At 40.2% G+C, this 23730-nt stretch overlaps 1 protein-coding gene across 1 annotated transcript in view; it reads right to left on the reverse strand.

Moving 5' to 3' along the window:
• Window positions 1-23730, reverse strand: part of LOC124622928 (myrosinase 1-like) — a 197487-nt gene that overhangs the window by 33657 nt on the left and 140100 nt on the right. Inside the window, exons 9-10 of the mRNA XM_047148718.1 lie at window positions 18755-18889; window positions 17610-17716 (exon numbers count right to left, since the gene is read on the reverse strand). Of these exons, the coding sequence (XP_047004674.1) occupies window positions 17610-17716; window positions 18755-18889 (242 nt within the window). The remainder of the gene's footprint in view (window positions 1-17609; window positions 17717-18754; window positions 18890-23730) is intronic.

Consider the following 23730-nt stretch of genomic DNA (forward strand, 5'->3'; position numbering starts at 1 on the left):
CATCAGTTACATTACCCCTACTGTCAGCAAGAGAAGGTATTGAATTATTTGTAGCATTCATAGATTTTACGTACAACCAAAATTTTTTGGGGTTATTTTTAGAATCTGCAGATGAAATATTGCTTTCAAATTCATTAACTTTTACATGAAGTGTCTACTAACAGAGATGATGATTCAGATTTGGGGTGTCCTTACATTAAGATTGATCAGTGGGAAGGAAACTGTTTGATTGCTACAGGTAGCCCAATTTGAGGTTTATCTGAACAATTTAGAGACAAAATCCATTATAGTAAGAATTTTGTGGAAATGCCCATTGTAGGTGTAAAGATAAGAGGAGCTGCAGATAAGCAAAGCAAATTGGTAAATCTCAGTTACTTTTAACTTTTAGTATAGAAGGCAAAACCTCTGAACATGGGTGCTTAGTGATCCCTAGTCTGGAAGAAAACATAATTCATGGTTTGGATTGGATAGCCTAAGTTGGGGCTTGTTTTGGATGGAATGCTGAAGAATTTTTTATTTTGGAGCCTAAAAGTAATACTTACATGAAAACTAATTTCTGTATTTTAAACTGTTGGAAAAGTTTTAACTATTTGCAAAATATTGTGAACCAAGGTGAGTACCAGTTGTTTCATTATATAGATTTTGATGAGACTGAGGATTAGGATTTTGAAATGTAGTAGATTCTAAAGTATGGGAAGCTACGACTCTTAATGACCTACAAAAGGAACAACTTAAGAATTTGTTATTGGTGTTTAGAAATGTGTTTGGTGAAAAACCAGGGAAAGTTAAAGGCTGTTGGTGCATACTTTACCTTAGAAATCATCAACCTTTCTTTCTCAAGCCATATAATATACCATTTTCAAAAAGGAAAGATGCAGAGAAAGAAATTCAGAAAATGGAAAAAAGGGGGGGGGGGGTAATTGAGAGAAATAGGAGTGCTTACAATAATCCTTTAGTTGTGGTAAGTAAGAGAAATGGTGGAGTGAGAATTGTTTTTTACTCTAGACATCTTAATAAATTTCTTATCAGAGAGAATGACCATCCCTTGAGCATGGACGAGCTGTTACAAAAATTTGATTATGTAAAATACATGAATAGTTTAGTCTCGACCTGTGGATTTCACCAGATCCCACTTTAAATTTATTCTAGAAAGTATACAGCATTTTTGTGTGGAGGTAAGTGTTTTTCAATACTGTGTGGTGCCATTTGGGCTGAATTCATAAGAGCTCTGGATTCTGTCTTGAGAATTGAAGTGAGTTCCATATTAATTGTGTATGTTGATGACATTCTGGTTACAGAAAAGACTTGGGAGCAACGTTTGGATTTGTTAAGAGATGTGTTTTCAAAATTAGGATCAGGAGGTAAGACTTTGAAAATAGGTAAGTGTACATTTGGTATGGAAGAAGTTAAATTTTTAGGACATGTTATATCTGAAAAAGGAATTGCACCTGATAAAGAGAAACTTGATGCTATTGCTAATTTTCCTACTCTTTGCAACAGAAAACAGCGAAAATAATTTGTTGGGTTAAATGGTTTTTATAGAAATATTTGTAGTAGTCAAACTTTGAATGCTCCATGCTTGTGTGAACTTTTCAAGAAGAATACCATTTGGGATTGGAATCAGGAGTGTCTGAATGTTTTTGGTGAGATCAAAGGACAGTTGTGTCAAAGTTAGATATTGTTCAGATCAAAGTTAGATATTGTTCAGATCAGATTTCTCTCTTCCCTTTTGTATTATGACAGACAGTAGTGACGTTGGTTTGGGTGCTCATTTATTTCAGGAGGTTGAAGTTGATGGTGTTATTGAACATAGATCTCTTGCAGTTCCTAGTAGAATATTACATACACATGAAAAGACATACACTGAAACTGAGAAAGAACTTTTGGCTGTATATTGGATGTTCAACAAATTCAAAAATTATTTTCTAGGTAACAAAGTCGTCATCTATACTGATCACAAAGCATTATGTTATCTTACAGGTGTGTAAGCTGAACTGTAACAGGATTACTCATTGGGCTTTGGTTTTACAGCAGTTCAATTATGAAATCAGATACATTATGGGCACAGACTATGTAGTTGCTGATGCTTTGTCTAGGCTACCTTTAGGGAGTAAATCATCTAACAATTTTGGAAAAGGAGAGAGGAAAAAGAGGTCTTGAAAATTTGCAGAGACATCTGTAGGTATCAAAATCATGATCGAAATTTGAAATTGGTTAAGAGCATGTTGGTTAAGAAAGGAAGTGAAAAGACAGAACAATACTATAAGGTACACAAGGGTATTTTATTCAGGAGACATAAGACTGTCTCAGAGGATTGGAAACTATGTTGGCCAGAACAGTGTATTGCTACTTTAATTACTTACACACGAGAGTTTTGGTCATTGTGGATCAACCAAAAGCACACAAAAGATTCAGGAAAACATCTATTTTTATAACATAGGTAGGAGAGTCAAGAAGAAGATTGCCAGCTGTGACAGATGTCAAAGAGTGAAGGTAAGTAACCAAACAAGTAGAGGCCAAATGTAAAACATACTGCCTAATAGTAACCTACATCTCATGTCTGTGGATATTTATGGACTCTTGCGTAGGTCTAAAATCTAAACTCTGTCCGACAAAGACTTCGGAAGGCCCAATGGTACCAACCAGCCACCGTGTCATCCTCAGCCCACAGGTGTCACATATAGAGGGGCATGTGGCCACCACACCGCCCTTCCAGCCATATGTCAGTTAACGAGACTGGAGCCACTACTTCTCAATTAAGTATCTCTTCAGTTTGCCTCACAAAGGCTGACTACATCCTGTTTGCCAACAGCACTTGGCAGACCGGATGGTCACCCATCTAGTGCTAGCCCAGCCCGACAACACTTAACTTCGGTGATCTGATGGCCATTAGCCGCCTAAGACAAATAATGGATTTTTTTATGTTTTTGTGGTGGTTGATGTATGAGCTGTGATCGGAAAGTTTTAAGAATGGGCTTCTAATTGTACATTGATGGTACGTACATGCTACTGCGATGCATCTCCTTCAAAATAGTCCCCTTCTGACTGAACAAACCAACTCTTACAGTGTTTCCAGTTTTGTAAACATTCCTGGGAATTTTTTTCCTGAAGTGTGTTAAGGACGCTATCCGTATTTGCCTGGATGTCTTCCATTGAGTGAAACCGCTTCCCTTTCAGTGAAAATTTCAGTTGAGGAAACAGGCAGAAGTCCGCAGGGGCATATGGTGGTTGTGGAAGCATAGGAATTTTGAATTTGGTCAAAAAATCAATGATTGAAAAGGCACGATGAGCTGGAGCATCGTCATGGTGAAGCACCTAACACTTGTCTTTCCACAGTGCAGGCCTTTTCTTCTGCACCTTTTTGCACAAATGCTGAAGGACACGTTTGTAGTATTCATGATGCACAATACCGGTAGAATTGGGAAAAAAAAAAAAAAATCACCAACATTATCATCACTTTCGACCAACTTTGCCATGCTTTTTTTGGTCATGGAGAACCTGGAGTCTTCCACTGTGAATAGTACACTTTGGTTTCAGGAACATATTCATATACCCATGATTTGTCACCAGTAAATACCCTATTTAACAAATCTGGGTCACTTTTAGTCCAATTAACCAGTTCTTGGCACACTTCAAGTCTGTATTGTCTCTGGTCACATGACAACACTTTTGGAATGTATTTTGTGGCCACTCGACGCATGTTCAGATCTTCAGTTAAAATTGACTGAACTGCATAGGAACTTAAATTAAGTTCATCAGCCATCTCCCTAATTGTAAGTCTATGATCAGATCGCACTAAGTCATGAAGTTTCACAACATTTTCTTTCGTTTTTGAGGTGGAAGGACGGCCGGACTGTGGTTCATCTCCAAATGATTCGCAGCCATTTTTAAATCTATTGAACCAGACAAAAACATTTGACTGGCACATACAATTATCTCCAAAAGCTGTTTTTATAGTTCGTAAGTCTCAGAAGATGATTTCCCCATTTTAAAACAACATTTCATACAAACTCGTTGCTCTATTTATATGTACATTTTCATGCAGACAGAATCCGGCAACAAGCCCTAACAGACCCGCACTCATCCAGCTGCCGCAATACACCAAATAAAGGAAATGCAGTTTCCTGTCAGAGAGCGTTCAAGGACAAGGCAATGACTCACTCCACACCCTCTGTGTACCTGCCTGCCAAACCAGTAAGCAATAGTGGATCCATTCTTAAAACTTTCCAGTCACACCTCATATTTTCGAAGTTCATAAAGCTGTTTCCTCTTAAGAAAGCTACCAGTAAGGGAATCATCTGTAAGTTTGAAAGCACATATTTTAGTCAGGTGGGTATTCCTAAAACAATTTTATCTGATAATGGTTCTCAGTTTACATTACAAGCTTGGAAAGATTTTGCTGGTCACACAAAAATAAGGCATATTCAAACTTTGGTGTACCATCCTTTGAGTAACCCTGCAGGAAGATATATCATAGAGATTGGAAGACTGTTTATAACTTATTGCAGTAAGAATCATGCCAGTTGGGTGGATTATTTCAGTGATTTTAAGGATATTATGAACAGCTTGCAGCATTCTTCAACAGGTTTTTCTCCGTTTGAAATAATGTTTAATCACAGACCAGGTAACCTCATTTCTGAAAATGTTGAGTTTCTACCATGTAAAATTATGTCACCACAAAAGAGGGAAGAATGTGTTAGGGAGATGATGAGAAAAAGGGGGATAGGAGGAAGCAGAGACGTGATGGTAAAGGCAGATTTTCTAGGTTTCAGGTAGATCTCATGTTAGTGAAAGCCAGTGAGAAACCTAAAGTGTTGCTATCTCAGATAAAGAGATGTTACGATATTTATGTTGGACCACTTGAAATTCTTGAAACTCCGCTTGTTAATGCATACAGGCTTGTGTATCCTAAATCTAAGAAGTTGTTTGGATTACACAATGTCACTGAACTGAAAGCATATATACATGATCCATAGGTATCTAATTTTTGTTTGTTCTTTTTCCATTCTCATGAATTTAGTATGTAAGATGATGTGATTTTTAAAGGTCTGTCTTATCTATTGACTGACAAGGGGAGGCCGCCAATTGTGAAATTCACATTCAGTTCATACTGCGCATAATAAAAGCTCATGGCCAGAGGTGTAATGTGGCAAAGCACCAAGATGCACTTCTCAGCCGTTGTCGAGAAAATCGACAGTTAAAATAAACCGTTGCAGTGAAATACTTTCAACGATTAATAATTATCTACAGCGTCGTGGCACAGCGGTAAGCGCCCGGGTTCGTAATCCGAAGGTCGCCGGATCGAATCTCGCACCATGCAAACACACACACACACACACACACACACACACACACACACACACACACACACACACACACACATAATATTCCCGATTCCCGGCGGGCAACAATTATGAATATAGTACGTTGTTGAAAGTCGTTTGCCGTGGAAAAACTGGCGACTTCGAACATCATTATGTTTTCCGCAAACAAAGTTGTATTTCAGAAATGTTATTAATTGTCTTCATAATGTTAACCACGTATAGTTAACGGAAGACTTAGAAACGATATTCCGAAATGAATACGTATAGCGTAAGTCAAACGTTCGAATTGGAATAGAAACCCCACGAGCAAAAATTTGCTGTGGCAGGTATGAAATATAAACTCCGTTACTCGCTCGTTACACTTGAAGGACAGATGTTGAATGGGCCGAAACGAGCCGCCGCATAACAGCGTAGTTGCCTGCTAACTTCGAAAGAAGGTAGATGCGGTCCCTAGCGCAACTTATAACACCGTCGAAAATCAGCGCGGACGTGAGAGCTTTGGTACACCATGTTAAACAAACGGAAAAATGGAGGCGGTACAATTGGAGAGCGATCCACCTTCACCAACATGCATAAGCAATTCATTAATAGTTTTTACACAAAAAAATGTTGCATGGCGCGAGATTCGATCCGGCGACCTTCGGATTACGAACCCGAGCGCTTACCGCTGCGCCACGACGCTGTATAAAATTATAAATCGTAGAGAGTATTTCACCGCAACGGTTTCTTTTAACTGTCGATTTTCTCGACAACGGCTGAGAAGTGCCTCTTGGTGCTTTGCCACATTACACCTCTGGCCATGAGCTTTTATTATGCGCAGTATGAATCGGATCTGAATTTCACAATTGGCGGCCTCCCCTTGTGAGTTAAAATCTATTATACACTATATAATTACATTCTGTAGTAGATTTGTGCTTTAGAATTTGATACACTGTGTGACCAAACGTATCCGAGCACCCCCAAAAACATATATTTTTCATACTAGGTGCATTGTGCTGCCACCTACTGCCAGGTACTCCATATCAGCAACCTCAGTAGTCATTAGACATCATGAGAGAGCAGAACTTGCAGAGCTCACGGACTTCGTACGTGGTCAGGTGATCGGGTGTCACTTGTGTCATACGTCTGTACAAGAGATTTTCACATTCCTAAACATCCCTAGGTCCACTGTTTTCAATGTGATAGTGAAATGGAAATGTGAAGGGACACGTACAGCACAAAAGTGTACAGGCCGACCTCATCTGTTGACTGACAGAGACAGCCAACAGTTGGAAGGGGTCATAATATGTAATAGGCAGACATTTATCCAGACCATCACACAGGAATTCCAAACTGCATCAGGATCCACTGCTAAGTACTATGACAATTAAGCAGGAGGTGAGAAAACTTGGATTTCATTGTTGAGTGGCTGCTCATAAGCCACACATCATGGAGGTAAATGCCAAACTACGCCTCACTTGGTGTAAGGTGTGTGGAAAAACATTGTGTGGAGTGACGAATCATGGTACTTGATGTGGCAATCTGATGGCAGGCTGTGGGTATGGCAAATGCCCGGTGAACATCATCTGCCAGCGTGTGTAGTGCCAACAGTAAAATTCGGAGGCGGTGGTGTTATGGTTTGGTCATGTTTTTCTTGGAGGGGGCTTGCATCCCTTGTTGTTTTGCATGGCACTATCACAGCACAGGCCTACATTGACATTTTAAGCACCTTCTTGCTTCCTACTCCTAAAGAGCAATTTGGAGATGGCAATTGCATCTTTCAACATGATCAGGCACCTGTTCATAATGCACAGCCTGTGGTGGAGTGGTTACATGACAATAAAATCCCTGTAATGGACTGATCTGCACAGAGTCCTGGGATGGTTAGGAACACCGACTTCATGCCAGGCCTCACCGACAAACTTTGATACCTCTCCTCAGTGCAGCACTCCATGAGGAATAGGCTGCCATTCACAAAGAAACCTTCCAGCACCTGAGCAAATGTATGCCTGCGAGAGTGGAATCTGTCATCAAGGCTAAGGGTGGGCCAACACCATATTGAATTACAGCATTGCCGATGGAGGGCACCATGAACTTTTAAGTTGTTTTCAGCCACATGTCTGGATACTTTTGATCACACAGGTAAAGTATATATATGTCATGAGACTAAATGAGTAGGTCCTTTTACAATTTTGAAATGGGACATCATTCATAATTTGTACTGTAAATATTATGAATAGTATCTTAGTATATCTGTTTGTATCAACTTGTTAGTTCATTTTTTTATTGCATTTAACTCTGATTATTAATGTTTCGTATGTGAACACCTTTTAATCGTGCCTGAAATAAATCCTATATAATTGATGTTGGAAAATGAGTAGGGAGAGCATATCTTGTGTGGTGTGAAGAAGGTATTGAACAGCATATTTAGTACACAGAACAATGTTTCAGGATTTGATGTGAATACTAGACAGGACATTATTTATCCATTGGAGCTTGTGATGAGAACTCTAAGGAGGAAACTAAGATGTGGGCAGAGCCACTCTCCACACTGCTGTATGGCTGTACCCTGCTGGACCAGTCAACTTACGGGAAATCATAGGTGCTGGGTAATGTACTCAAGCATCTGTTAACTACATCAGTGTTGTGACTGAGATTTGTAAATTTAGGAAAGACTGCCAAAGGCAGTGTTATTCCGCATAAATGTATGTTTTTCCAAGTAGGGTGATTGACTTTCCAATACATTATGTAACTTTAAATCAGTATGTACTTTTTTAATCAATTGTAAATTAATCTTCTAGGCTTTTATATATGTAGGTTTGTTTGTATGGACAATTAGCAAATAATGTGGAAGACATTTACTAGTATGGACAATATAACAAGATGTATACATCTCTGCTTTCATACATTGATTTTGGTCCTCAAGCTACTCAATTACGTCATCATTCAAAGCTAACTATGACTCTGTTTACCTGTATTTATCCTGAGTATTGCCATATTGTATCTGACTGGTATTTGTGTTGTGGGCAGATTCATGCTTAACTCTGTTTTGGGTACCCCTGGTCATCGCGGCTGTATACTCAATGAGAGTGTACAACTGTTGATTGAGGCTAGATGCTTCTTACAATTACTCTTTGCATATAATTGAACTTATTGATATGATTATGAGCTTTATTCATTTTGTTGTCTCAAAACATTTTTTGCTGGTTTGTACCCAGTGTGGTTTCGATTCATGGGTCGGCCCCCACATCTTGAACTGAGGCCCTAATATTTTTTCATCATTTTGTCCTGTTATGAATCAACACATCCTTAAATACTATGGTTTATGTGGCTGATTGATTCCTACTCACGATTGAATGTATTCTTTTGGTCTGTACTCGTTGTCGTGAGTTTTTCGAGTCAGCTCACTTGTCGTACACTTGGGCTCTGAAATTTCTCTCTTCTCTTTAAAGAGTTTGAAGGTTTGATTGTATGGATGTAAACTTAAAATTTGTAATTCTAGTAATTTACCTTGTCTCTGTAATTATTTCTATAGTTTAATGGTGTTATGTTGTAGTTTTGACTTTGTATTATTTGTCTTGTGATAGTATGTTCCACAGATCCGAAAATCTGAATACCATATCCTGATATGTGTATAGATTCTGACTCATATAGTACGTATTTTACTTATCTTTTCTGTAATATGTTATGTATCAGATACTTCTATACATTGGCAATCTAACTTTTGACATCGTTTTGTACACCATTTGGCAAACCTTGTAGTCTGTCACAAAATATTGTAAGCACACTGTTTCCAAACTTTGTGAGGGGGCTCTTGTAATGGGACACCCTCCTCTGACAATACCTTTTTTTAATAGAAATAATTGATACCAAAATATTTTCGAATCTTGTATAGGTTAAAATTATCTCAGCTGTTTAACTAAAAGAATTTCATATGATTTTTTATATGAATGCATTATATTTCAGGCTAAAATGTATAAAAAGAAATTAATTTATTACAGTCGTATGTATTAACTCTGTATGTACAGTTAAAATTGCTCTTCTTTTGGAAATATTAGAAATTATGAAATATCTGGCACACTTAAATTTCCTATTATTAATTACACAATCTAATGCTTATTATTAAATTAATTTCTGGATTCATTTATAAAATAATGATGCAACTTGGTGAAGATTCTTCTTTTGTCAAGAAAGTTTGTAAACTCTTTGGAATATTGTTACTACTGCAGAAAGTGAGTAGTAGTGGGCATGCCTCTAATGGAATTGGAGGTGTTTTTATGTTTAGCAATAACAATGTAAATTTCCGTTTTAAGGTGGATACTGTAAAGACAGTGTGACATAGAAGAATGAGAAAAGTCATAGAAACAGAAATTACTTCATCAGTTATGTCATCTATAAAATTTCAGCCTCAAGAATCTACCCCTAGATGTGACAAACTGCAGCCAACAATGAGAAAATGAAGATCAGTAAAAAAGTTATTTGTACATATTACTCCTCTCAAAGCTTATGAAATGAATAAATTTTTATGAAGAGACTGAATATCTATTTATTTATTTAATTATTTATTTATTGTCCTCTGAATCAATACTGTACATGTGATGCACATACATACATTTGATGTTGGGCATTATGATAATTTGCTGGCATGAAGTAATATGCTGAAAGCTTACACAAACATGAGCTTACATACATACACTCCTGGAAATGGAAAAAAGAACACATTGACACCGGTGTGTCAGACCCACCATACTTGCTCCGGACACTGCGAGAGGGCTGTACAAGCAATGATCACACGCACGGCACAGCGGACACACCAGGAACCGCGGTGTTGGCCGTCGGTTGGCGCTAGCTGCGCAGCATTTGTGCACCGCCGCCGTCAGTGTCAGCCAGTTTGCCGTGGCATACGGAGCTCCATCGCAGTCTTTAACACTGGTAGCATGCCGCGACAGCGTGGACGTGAACCGCATGTGCAGTTGACGGACTTTGAGCGAGGGCGTATAGTGGGCATGCAGGAGGCCGGGTGGACGTACCGCCGAATTGCTCAACACGTGGGGCGTGAGGTCTCCACAGTACATCGATGTTGTCGCCAGTGGTCGGCGGAAGGTGCACGTGCCCGTCGACCTGGGACCGGACCGCAGCGACGCACGGATGCACGCCAAGACCGTAGGATCCTATGCAGTGCCGTAGGGGACCGCACCGCCACTTCCCAGCAAATTAGGGACACTGTTGCTCCCGGGGTATCGGCGAGGACCATTCGCAACCGTCTCCATGAAGCTGGGCTACGGTCCCGCACACCGTTAGGCCGTCTTCCGCTCACGCCCCAACATCGTGCAGCCCGCCTCCAGTGGTGTCGCGACAGGCGTGAATGGAGGGACGAATGGAGACGTGTCGTCTTCAGCGATGAGAGTCGCTTCTGCCTTGGTGCCAATGATGGTCGTATGCGTGTTTGGCGCCGTGCAGGTGAGCGCCACAATCAGGACTGCATACGACCGAGGCACACAGGGCCAACACCCGGCATCATGGTGTGGGGAGCGATCTCCTACACTGGCCGTACACCACTGGTGATCGTCGAGGGGACACTGAATAGTGCACGGTACATCCAAACCGTCATCGAACCCATCGTTCTACCATTCCTAGACCGGCAAGGGAACTTGCTGTTCCAACAGGACAATGCACGTCCGCATGTATCCCGTGCCACCCAACGTGCTCTAGAAGGTGTAAGTCAACTACCCTGGCCAGCAAGATCTCCGGATGTGTCCCCCATTGAGCATGTTTGGGACTGGATGAAGCGTCGTCTCACGCGGTCTGCACGTCCAGCACGAACGCTGGTCCAACTGAGGCGCCAGGTGGAAATGGCATGGCAAGCCGTTCCACAGGACTACATCCAGCACCTCTACGATCGTCTCCATGGGAGAATAGCAGCCTGCATTGCTGCGAAAGGTGGATATACACTGTACTAGTGACATTGTGCATGCTCTGTTGGCTGTGTCTATGTGCCTGTGGTTCTGTCAGTGTGATCATGTGATGTATCTGACCCCAGGAATGTGTCAATAAAGTTTCCCCTTCCTGGGACAATGAATTCACGGTGTTCTTATTTCAATTTCCAGGAGTGTATTTTCTGAGAAGTTATGAACACATAAATTACATACTCAGTTACACATTTGTGTTTTAGTGCTGCATTCTTCTCACACATATACACAACAGTACCTGGTTGGATATTCTTTCTGCACTTAATTTGCTTAGTAGCAGATGATATAGATGCAAGATTTTTGGATTAATGTTTTAATCTTTACAAAATTCTTTGTTGCATTTTGTTTTGTGTTTCTTTCCACCCATGTGGAGCAGAAATTCACTTGCACTGTAGAAACAATTTTCAAGTAGGAATGATTTTAATTTTTTATTAAATACAGTCAGGGACTTACTGTTGTTTTTTTTTAATTTCTGATGGCGGGCTATTGTATATTTTAATGCCTTTGTTGAAGGGAGAGTTTTTAAAGGCAGAGGTGCACATTTCTTTAACATGGAGTTTCATTTTCTGTCTAGTACCATAGTCATGGACATTTAAATTTTTATTAAATTTTGTGATATTACTTTTTACAAATTTGCATAGTTCTAGTATATACAGGATGAGCAACTTTTGGAAGAGAGGTCTGCTGGTATCAGTCGGCTTTGCCTTATTCATTATTCTTATAGCTCTGTTTTGAGTGAGAAGAATGTTTGGGCTATGTGTAAAGTCTCCCCAGAATATAATACCATACTGCATTACACAGTGGAATTGTGCATAGTAGGCTGTCTACTAGTGACATGTGGGAGAGTAAGATTACAAGGTGCATGGCACAGGGTACATTGCATTGTACCAGTTATTAGGGTTTCTTCCTGTCCCATTCACATATGGAGTGTGAGAAAAATGATTGTTTCAATGCTTCTGTGCATGCCGTAATTATTATACTCTTATCCTCATGATCTTTATGTGAGCAATCCATAGGGGCTTATAGTATATCCCTAGAGTAATCATTTAAAGCCAGGTCTTGAAACTTCATTAATAGACTTTCTTGGGATATTTCACATCTGTCTTCATGAGCCTGCCAGTTCGCTTCCTTCGTTATCTCTGTGACACTCTCCCACAGATTAAACAAACCAATGACCATTCATGCTGCCCTTCTCTGTATACATTCAATATCACCATGAGAAATATTGTAGAATACGTAGCACAGGTGATTTGTAAGCTATCCCTGCTGTAGACTGATTCCGTTTCCCCAGTATTCTACCAATAAACTGAAACATACCCATGGTCTCTCTGCCCTTGATCACTACCTCTCCCAATGCCCACCCGAAGATCTTCCAAAAACCTCGTTCCTTATCACACTTACCAACTTCATCCTCACCCATAATTACTTCACTTTTGAAGGCCAGACCTACAAACAAATCAGGGGAACAGCCATGGGAACCAGGATGGCTCCGTCCTATGCCAGCCTCTTCATGGGCCGCATGGAGGAGGCTTTCCTGAAGACCCAACAGCTTCTTCCCCTGGCCTGGTATAGGTTTATAGATGACATCTTTGTGGTCTGGACTCATGGTGAAGAAACACTCCTTAATTTCCTCAATAACCTCAACTCCTTTTCGAATGTGAATTTCACCTGGTCTTTCTCCAAAACCCAAGCCACCTTCCTGGATGTTGACCTTCATCTTGTTGAAGCTCACATCCACACCTCTGTCCACATCAAACCCACAAACATAACAACAGTACCTTCACTTTGACAGCTGCCATCCATTCCACATCAAACGCTCCCTTTCCTACAGCCTAGGTATTCGTAACAAACGTATCTGCTCCAGTGACAAATCCCTCAACAATTACACCAATAACCTGACCAGTGCTTTCCTCTCCCGCAACTATCCTGCAGACCCTGTCCACAAACAGATCTCCCGAGCAATACATTCCTCCCCGTCCAACAACAATGTTCTTACCCCCAGACCACACAGAAGCATCCCCCTTGTCACCCAATATTACCCTGGCCACGAATACATCAACAAATTACTCCACCAGGGATATGACTTTCTCAAGTCAAGCCCTGAAATGAGATCATTCCTTGACAATATTCTCCCCACACCACCCAGAGTTGCCTTTCATCGACCCCCTAACCTCCGTAACGTCCTTGTCAAACCCTACAATATTCCCAGACCACCTTCTCTACCCAGCGGTTCCTACCCCTGTAACCGACCCCGCTGCCAAACCTGCCCCATGCATCCCCCCACAACCACCTACTCCAGCCCCGCTACTGGTAAAACATACACAATTCAAGGCAGGGCCCCATGTGAAACAACACACGTCATTTATCAGTTGACATGCCTGCACTGCACAGCCTTTTACATTGGTATGACGACAACTAAACTGGCTGAGCACATGAACGGGCACAGACGAACTGTCCGCCTAGGAGATGTCCAATATCCAGCAGCAGAGCATGCCCCCAGCATAATTCTAGGGACTTAGGAACCTGCTACACCGTATGTGCCATTTGGCTTCTCCCACCCAACACCAGTCCCTCGGAACTGCGGAGATGGGAACTTGCACTCCAACACATCGTTTCATCCCGCCATCCCCCTACATTAACCAACCTCACTCCCATTTACTCTTCAGTCTTCTCCTTTTTCCCTCTCCTCTTTAGCCATTCACACATCTTTTCTTCCTACATAGTTGTGTTTATCTTTACTTCTGTTTGCATCCTCTTTGGTTTGAAGCTGGCACAGTACTTACAGTAGAATATCTTTGGCTTCCCTCTGACGACCATGCCTCCATCCTTACTACCCTCCCCGTTTACCTTTCCCTGTTGCTTCATAACCTGGGTTGTGAGTAACTGAATCCACTTTCCCTTTTTTCCCCTCTCTCCTGCCTGATGAAGGAACAAAGTTCCGAAAGCTAGGAATGTAAATTTTCTGTTCTGTTTTGTGTATCTATCAACTGTACTGAGCTGAGGTAAGTACTGGTCAGCCCCTCTATCTCTTTGTTAGTATTTGTTTCACATCTTTATATGAGATTTTCCATTAATCATTTAGAACACCAGGGTATTTGTATGAGTTGGCCTATTCCAACTGTGACTTATTGATATTACTGGTATTGGGTACTATGTGTTTTGTTTTTTTGTTTTGTGAAGTACATAATTTTACATTTATGAACATTTAGAGCAAGTAGCCAATCTCTGGACCATGTTGAAATCTTGCTTCATTATAGATAACTCCATCATCTGCAAAAAGTGTGATTTTATTATTAATATTGTCTGCAAGGTCATTAATATACAACATGAACAGCAAGAGTCCCAAAACACTTCCCTGAGGCACATACAAACTCACTTTTACATCTGACAATGACTCATCCAAGATCACATGCTGTGTCCTCCCTACCAAAAAGTTCTCAGTACAGTCACAAAATTCACTTGATACCTCATATGGTCATACTTTTCACAATAAGTATAAGTGTGGTACTGAGTCAAATGCTTTTCAGAAATAAAGGAACACTGCATCTATCTGGTTGTCTTGATCCAAAGCTTTCAGTATGTCATGTGAGAAAAGTGCGAGTTGGGTTTCACATGGCCAGTATTTTCGAAATCCATGCTGATTGGCATTGAGGAGGTCATTCTGTTCAAGATACCCCATTATGTTTGAGCTCACAATATATTCTAAGATTCCACAAGAAATCAATATCAAGAATATAGGATAGTAGTTTTGTGGATCCCTTCTGCTACCCATCTTGTAGACGAGTGTGAACTGTGCATTTTTCCAAGAACTGGGCATGGTTTTTTATTTGAGGGATCTAAGACAGATTATAGTTAGAAGAGAAGCTAACTCAGTTGCAAGTTCAGTGTAGAATCTGACATGGATCCCTATGAGACCTGGAGCTTTGTTAAGTTTTAACTATTTCAGCAGTTTCTCAAAGCCACTGTCATCGTTCAGCATCTCTCTATATATAGCCCTTGTTTTACACCTATAATGCAATAGTTTCTGTTTCTTTAGACAGTGACTGTATACCATGGAGGTTCCCTCCTATTATGAACTGTTCTACTAGATACATATCTATCCAGTGCATGGTCAACTATTAAAGTTCCTAATCGAGATATGACACTGCTGATTTTTTTTTTTTTTTTTTAATTGAGTTTACTGAGCATATATATCTTTCTGCGTGTTCTAGTTGTCATCTCCACTTTGGTAATCATTATTGCCACAACCATGTCATGGTCACTGATACCAGTTTCGATGTGGATATCCACAAAGAGGTCAGGTCTGTTTGTTGCCATTAGATCCAAAATATTTCCATCATTAGTGGGGTTCCTAACTATCTGTTCTAGGTAGTTCTCAGAGAAGGCATTTAGTAAAGTTTCACAGGATGTCTTATCACACCCACCACTAACAAAAACGTAATTTTCCCAATTAATTGTTGGATGATTAAAGTCTTCTTCAATGTTTGCAGTATGATTGGGGAACTTATGTACAACTGAACTGAGGTTTTCTCTAAAGTTTTCAGCTACATCAGCAGATAAGTCTGGTGAGCAATAGAAGGATCCAATTATTTTATCTTATCTCTGATACCGAGTCTTGCCCAAACAATCTCTCAGACAGCATCAGTTTCTATCTTGGTGCATTTGAGTTTCTTGTCTACTGCTACAAATACACTACCTCCATTTCCCTTTGCCTATCTTTTTGATATACCCTTAAATTTTCCCCCAAAATCTCACTGCTCTCAATTTCAAGTCAGATGTAGTGATGCAATATTTTAGAAAAAAACTTGGAGAAGACTGCGAGTAAATTTTAGTAGGAGATTTCAGTTTAGCAGCAATAGATTGGGATATTCAAGTGATTGAAGTGGGTAGTTGGGACAAGAATTCTTGAGACACTTTTCTAAAAATCTTATCTGAAAATTATTTACAGCAGTTAATCAGAAAACCAACTCTTACAATAAATTCTCAGATCTCCCAATTAAAACAGGGCCAAATTTTTTAACTCAGTTAATATAGACCACAGAATCTGTAGTCATGATCCTATTATAGTGTCAGTGACTACAGGTGTCAATTAGAGTTTTAAGAAAGTTAGGATGATAATTCTCTTTAGTTAGTGTGACAAAAAGCCAGATAAGTGCCTAGCATTTTGTGGAGGATGGGAAAGATTGGCTCTGATTTAACATCCATGTTCAGAAGTTCTACAAAAACAAAGAAATTCACCACAAATTTAAATGCAGCCAAAGTTTCACAGACAAGCAGTAACTGAATTAAGGTCCAGTTTGCTGGTGAGTGTGCTGGCACCAAAACAGGGACAAGCTGAAATGTTAAATTCTGCTTTGTGAAATTTTACTACATTTCTTCCTCTCAAATGTTGTATGAACGCCAAAATCTCGATTACAAAAGTCAGTGATCTCAAGATAAAAAATTAACCAAAATTACTCGAGAGAAAATGCTACATGGCTTTATGAGGTATCTGTATGATTCTTCCTAGAGTATGCCCCTCTTCTAACAGCAGTCTGTCATAGGTTGCTGAAGAAACAAAGTGTTCCATGCAGATGGAAAAATAAAATACATTATCATTTTGAAGAGAGGTTGTCAAACAGATGTACTCAACAGCAGGCCTTTTTCACTGAAGTTAATCTGTTGTAGAATTTTTTATGACATGTTTTATACTCATGTATTATGACTTTTCTAGAAACTGAAACTCTCCTTTAAGGAATCAACATGGATTACCCAACAATGACTGTGTTAAATCCATCTGTCAGACTGGTCAAGATGTTGAGAGAGACCAAGGAAAATAATATAACTGGTCACCAGGTCAGTTCCTACTTTATTACTAAAAACCTGAACCATGTGTACCACTATTTATGTTATGAATAAAACTCCTGTGAGTAGTTCCTTCAGTGCCAAGTACAATATTTCTAATCTATGTACACCTTTCATAATGACTGCGTATCACTTAATAATACCTACTTTGGATTAATAAAACCACCTTTCCACAAAGTTACTATTACTTAAGGTTTCACTGACACTTTCAGTGAGATGCATTCCGCTTTACACTCGAAATACTTCCTTCAGAAATGTTTTGCATCAAGGCTTGTAGAACCCTTCCATGCTATACCACAGCAAAGTCAGATTGATCTGTCATGGCTATCTGTACTTTATTCTTTGCTTTGGACACAGATATTTATCATGACATCCACCTTTTCTTGTTTAGTCTGTAACTCTCCATCTTTTTATTTTAAACAAAACTACTTTGAATGGAGGATATTTACTGAGCCCAGTTAGTAGCAGAAGTGTGATAAATGTTTCTTCTTACCTGTAGCCATTATCCCACTCGTAACTGTCCATGAGGCTCCAGTATGTGTATCCAATGACAGGCACTTTGTCCACATAAATAGCTTTCAGCATTTCTGACATATAGCTCTGAAAAATAACACTGTACTTTAATGCCTCCAACTTATGGATAATTCATTTGATTGTCATGTTACAAAAATGACACTGAAGTGTTGAACGATTATTTGGCCATTATGAAAGGAACAGCCAGCTTTCAAAGATATATCACATTTATTTCTCAAACAATTGAAACTCCAGGTTGGAATATTGAATATAGGAAAAAGATAGATTGCAATTCACTGTAAAGATGACACATTGAGTTGCAGACAAGTACAATGAGAGGTCATGTGAGTGTGAAGTGCTCTTGCCTGTGTGAATGAATTTGTGTATGTTTCCTTTTCTGATGAAAGCTTTGCCCAAAAGCTAATGTATCAGTGTCCTCCTTTTGTGAATGTCTGCAACTCAAGTGTCATTTTTACAGTGAATAGCAATCTATCTTTTCCTGATATTGTTCACATTTATTTTTAGATTTCTACAGATCCTCATGAGTTATCATAGTTTAATCATGTTTACATTTTGTCCATTTCTTCTACTTTTTATACTGACTGAATGAGAAAAAGTAACATTTATTATTCAGTTTTTAAGAAGTGTTTTCTGTACTATGAGAGGTATTTAGGCACATGTCCAACATCAGAATCAAACTTTCATTTGACAATGGAGTGTTTTTTTACTCAGACTTTTCTCACTGGTGAATATGGTGAGCTGGCCTTCGGTAGAGAACCAGAAGTATTTCCATTTTGTCAGTAATTCTTTGCCATTTCAGCGACATGACCAATTGATTCTTCTACTTGCACCTTTCACCTACTCTTTCAAACCACAAATCAGATGTCAAACACATACTGATTTCAAGTTCAAATCTATACATAATAGCAAAACACAGTGAAAGCTCATCTGTTTTTACTTCATTAATCAAACTTTTTTTTTTTACTTAGGTGCAATTAGCCACAACACTGCAGCTCCATTCGGCACCACATACATGAAATTTTGTATCTGCAATATTTACTTTCTACAGAATGAATGTATAAATGTACTGCCACACTCACTCTGGAAAAAAAAGACAGTACTCACAACAATGTAATGTATACGATCAGTGTCATTGAGGCCACCAAGGTCAGCATAGCCATTCTCAGTTACAAAGATAGGATATCCCGGATATTCTTTGGCCAGAGTGTTGAGGATCTCACGAAAGCCCCAGGGCACCACCTGTGCAAAACATGCAATAAAAAGCCAACAAGGATCCACACACTGCTGGATGTATGTTGTTAGCTAAATAGTTTCAGGAATTGCAATAACCACAAATGTGTACCCAGAGTTCTTTACTTCAGTAACAGACATAGACAAATATAAGATAACACTTTTGACAGATCCCCAGCAGGAAAAGTTTTAAATTTCATGAAGACACTGTTGGGAGTATTAATAGTTCTCAGTAGGAATAACTGGGCAGTGATTGTAAGTGGAAATTCCAATATAGATTTCATCACCGATAGTTCTAATTGAGGGTAGCTAGAGATACTGATGTCTGTCTCTAAATTGGCCCCCACAGCAACATTCTGAACAAGAATAGGACTTAGTGCAATATCAATTGATAATTTATTTCTAAATCCAACTGTATTTAATGTGAGCCCCATAATAAAAGGTTTATCTGACCATGATGACTGAATGTTAGCAATAAAGGCAGGAAAAGTAACCTTTCACAGACTTGTGAATGCCAATTCAGTTACAGTATTGAAATAAAATTTATGGGATGGAAAATGGGAGCAAGTTTACCAAGACACACAGTAAATGAGAGATTTAATCCTTTCCTAAAATTACAACATTATGGATTCAGTTTTCTTTTAAACAGTTCATGGATAATTACAGTAGCGCTGAGAAAAAGATGGGCTTATATCTCACATCAAAATATCTTTAAAATATCTTTTACTAGAAAGAGAGAGCTGTATTTAATGCAAAGGACTGGAAAATACATTAAACGCAGCAGTGCAAATTTTTTTAGCATGTCACCAAAAAGTTAAATACCATGTACTAGAAAAAAATTCAAAAATTTGAAGAACAAGACAAGGAGAATTTGGAGCATTACTAGGCATGAAACAAATACACTCAACAAGGCAGTTGATATTGATGGTCCAGATGCCTGTAGCAGTGAGACAAATGGTATGAAATATAAATCATTAGCTACTAAATTCAGTTAATTCGTCCAAACAGTAGCTGAAAAAAGGGGACAAAAAGCTTATTCAGACAATGCAATGCATACTCCATCATCAGACATCCTTTCTGCCAAATCTCAAAAATCTTTAGTTCATTGAAGAGTTTTAACTCTTTTGTTTATGATTGTATTCCACTTGCCAGAAAAGTTCGAGGACAGATTTAAAAAAAAAAAATAGAAAACTGTATTCACCAAGTAATGATATTTTCTCCTATTGAAGTAGTCTCCTTGGCTTTCTACAAGGTGCTATCCAAAATTTTCGAGACTGGTGTGCCATCTGTTGAAAATCTTACCTTTGGACTAATGGTCACCATCACCCTCGAAGTAGTTCCCATCCGCACTTACACACCGGCCCCAGCACTTCTGCCACTGGTGAAACGTTTTCTGGAAGTCCTGTTCTTTGAGGGTGTTTCTCACCGCCAGCAATGCTTGTTGAATCCTCTCTAAAGTGTCGAACTGATGGCCTTTCAACTCGAGTTTCAGTTTTGGGAATAGCGCAAAGTCACAAGGTGCCAAATCTGGCGAGTACGGTTGATGGGGCACAACCGCCATGTTGCTTTTTGCCAAAAAGGTCCTGGTGAGCAAGGACGTGTGAAAGGGCACGTTTTCATGATGCAGCAGCCAGTTCCCTTGACGCTAAAGTTTGGGCCTTCATCACTGTATGTTTTCAAGGAGCCATCGCAAAACATCACAGTTTTACTGTTTTGGTTGGGTGGGATGAATTCTTTGTGCACAATTCCCATGGTATCAAAGAAAACGATGATCATGCTCTTCACTTTGCTCTTCATCTGTCTTACTTTTTTGGGTCTTGAGGAGCTCACACTCTTCCACTGGGATGATTGTTGCTTTGTCTCTGGGTCAAACCATAAATCCAGTGCTCGTCAGCGGTGATAACTCGTGACAAGAAGGTTGGATCATCAGATGTGGTCTGACGAAGATCCGTACACACTTCAACATGCTGTGCCTTCTGATCAGCAGTCAAGATCCTTGGCACAAATTTTTCGGTGACATGATGTATGCCCAATTCATCAGTCAACATTCGTTGACATGTCCCATAACCAATACCCACTTCATCTGCAAGGTCTTTAATGGTTTGACGTCGATCTGCATGAACCAATTGTTGAAGTATGGCAACAATGTCTGGCGTTGTGTGGCTAACAGGCCTTCCAGTGTCAGCATCATCTTCTATGTCTGTACGAGCATGCCACTCAAACACACGCGAACGGCTCATTCACTGTCCCCCAAACATTTGTTGAATCATTGCATGGGTCTCCACAGCACTTTTCCCGAGATTCGCACAGAACTTGTTACACACGTGCCGTTCTGTTCACAGATCCATCGTAAAATCGCCATACACCAAACACAGAGTGTTATGGAAATCACTGTGGACACACAACATGTGCTCTCACCTGAATGCCACTCTGCACACTGGCTCATCTGATAGGCAGCTCTTGCCACCTAGCGGTGCAAAGATCTACTACTCCTACTTCATAGATGGTAGCACTAGCCCCAAAAATTTTGGATTCCACCTCGTATACACAGTTGCCAATATTTCTGATAGTCTTGTAAGCAAGCAAGAAAATTTTCAGCTGCAGTGATTGTAAAATCATTTGTCACAGCCCATTGGATGTCTGCAGTCTCTTGATGAAGCTTTCCTTTTAGTTGCCTTTTCATTCATGGCAACAAGAAAAAGAAAACTGCAAGTTAGAACAATGGCTGAATACGGTGGATGTGGGATGGCAACAACAGGATGTCTGGCCAGATACTCTGTAACAGATAAATCAGTATAGGGTCTTGCATTGTCATGCAGAAAGAAACAGTCCCAATAATGTCACAAATCTGGGTAGCAATGTCAAATTGCTTGTCACAAACATTTCAATATTTCTGTGTTGTAGCAGCACCACCATTTAGGATAGGGAAGTTAGTTTTGTGCGATATTCTGAGCACCAGTTACAGCCAGGTGCAGGCCGGATTGCAGTGAGTTATGCATACCAACAGTTGCAAAGTAGAATAGAGGACACAGGGCCGTAAAATTGCCAAAAGAGTATACATAGCTATTTTGCAAGTCACGGACAGAAGAGGCCCACTGGCCAACCTAGCGTGTTGTGAGTATGTGATGCGAAGTGGCACGCTTGGCAAAACAGAGGCGCACAGCCGAGTATAAATAGGTGCCGTTTTCTAATGAGAATCATTCAAGTGCCGCAGCTCTCCTGGATGGCAGGGCATGTCACACCACCAGCTACACGCAGCAGCAGATGGGGCACCAGCATTCCAGTCCATGGAGGGTCATTGGTTTGACCCCCTGAGGTCGACGCAGGGTCCGTAGCCAGCCAGGCAGTGGCAGGCCACTCCACGGATTGCTACCACGAGCAGTCGTCCTAGCTTCAAACACACACTGGAGGCATCCCGAGATGATGGCTGCAGATTCGGACGCCAAGTCACGGGCACTCGTCATCACTGCGATTTGAGCCATGCCGGCGAGAAGAAGCAGCAGCTGGCCACATGCGGCTCACATCGAGCTGCATTGAGTTGGCAGGGACACACATCGCTGAGCCAACTGTCGGCGCATCCTGATGCTGTCACAATTCCTCGGCTGTCCAAGGCTGCCACAACACAGCTCTGTGTTGCATGGGCCACTGGGGTGCTTCCTCAGCATTGTGGGGCCCTGTGACGCAGACCAAGAGGAATGAGGGCACTGCAGTTGGAAACAATAAATCACTTGAAAACTCGGACAAGTCTTAATATGGCGCCTTCTACCTCTTTCTGCTACATTTGGTCATCCTGATACATTTGGTGGCAGAAGTCACCACTACATTTGGTGTCAGAATTGTGAACCTCTTCTGTACAGTATGACGTTCGAGCAGCCCGTCTGCATTCGGTCACAAGATGTGGTGAGTTTTGATCAGTTTTCTTTTGAGTTTTGGACGTTTTCTTGCCTTTTTTTGTTTTTTTGAGTATGGCTCCTGGCAAGCCACATTGTAGATGTTTTGCGTGGGAATAGTATTTTTTGTTGTCAGAGTAAGTGTTAGTGTATTTAAGGCAGTACATTTTTTTTTTTCGTGGCATTTAATTACTTTTGTATTGGTTTAAGTATGTTGTTACCAAATATGATGATACTGAGGTGTAGGGAGTCGGGTTATTCTTGTACTTATATGTTTTGTTTTGGGACTAACTGAGAAAGAAATCAACACAATGGCAGAGCCAGGGACGAAAGGTGTGTCGGAACCAGAAGCAGTGCAGAGTTTGTTGGAAAAAGTAGCACAATTGCCAGCAGATAATACACAGTTGAGAAATGAATTAACATTAAGAAGTGAGTGGGAAACCACATCTGATCAGTCATGTCTTCATTTGTGGAGAACTTGGAAATTTCAGCTGCGATGAATGGTTGGTCTGATGAACAGTTGTTACATGTAGCCAAGATTAGATTAATGGGTGAAGTGAAGACATATGTAAGGTGTTCTGAGGCCTTAAGAAAGACAGGACAGTTTAAGCAGTTGAAGGAGGGGCTTTTACAAAGGTACAAGAAACAGAATAGCGCTCAGTTCTTTAGAGAGAGGTTAAGTACAATGACAAAAAGACAGGGGGAGACAATGGAGAAATTTGTGGACAGGATAAGGGAAATTAATGAGTAGACTTACAAGTTGGGTCAGAGCAATAAAGCGAATAGTGTTCTGTTGCAGGAGGCCAAGCAAAGGGCACTTGATGTATTTTTGAGAGGGTTACCAGCGCATATGTCATGGAAAGTGCGTGAAGGGACTCCAAAAGATTTGTATTCGGCCATTCAGCTGGCAATTCAATGTGAGGAAATAGACATGGCAACAGGGGTATGCGAGAGGCAAGC

This window comes from Schistocerca americana, chromosome 7 (assembly GCF_021461395.2).
Source record: "Schistocerca americana isolate TAMUIC-IGC-003095 chromosome 7, iqSchAmer2.1, whole genome shotgun sequence".
In the NCBI taxonomy this organism is placed as follows: Eukaryota; Metazoa; Arthropoda; class Insecta; order Orthoptera; family Acrididae; genus Schistocerca; species Schistocerca americana.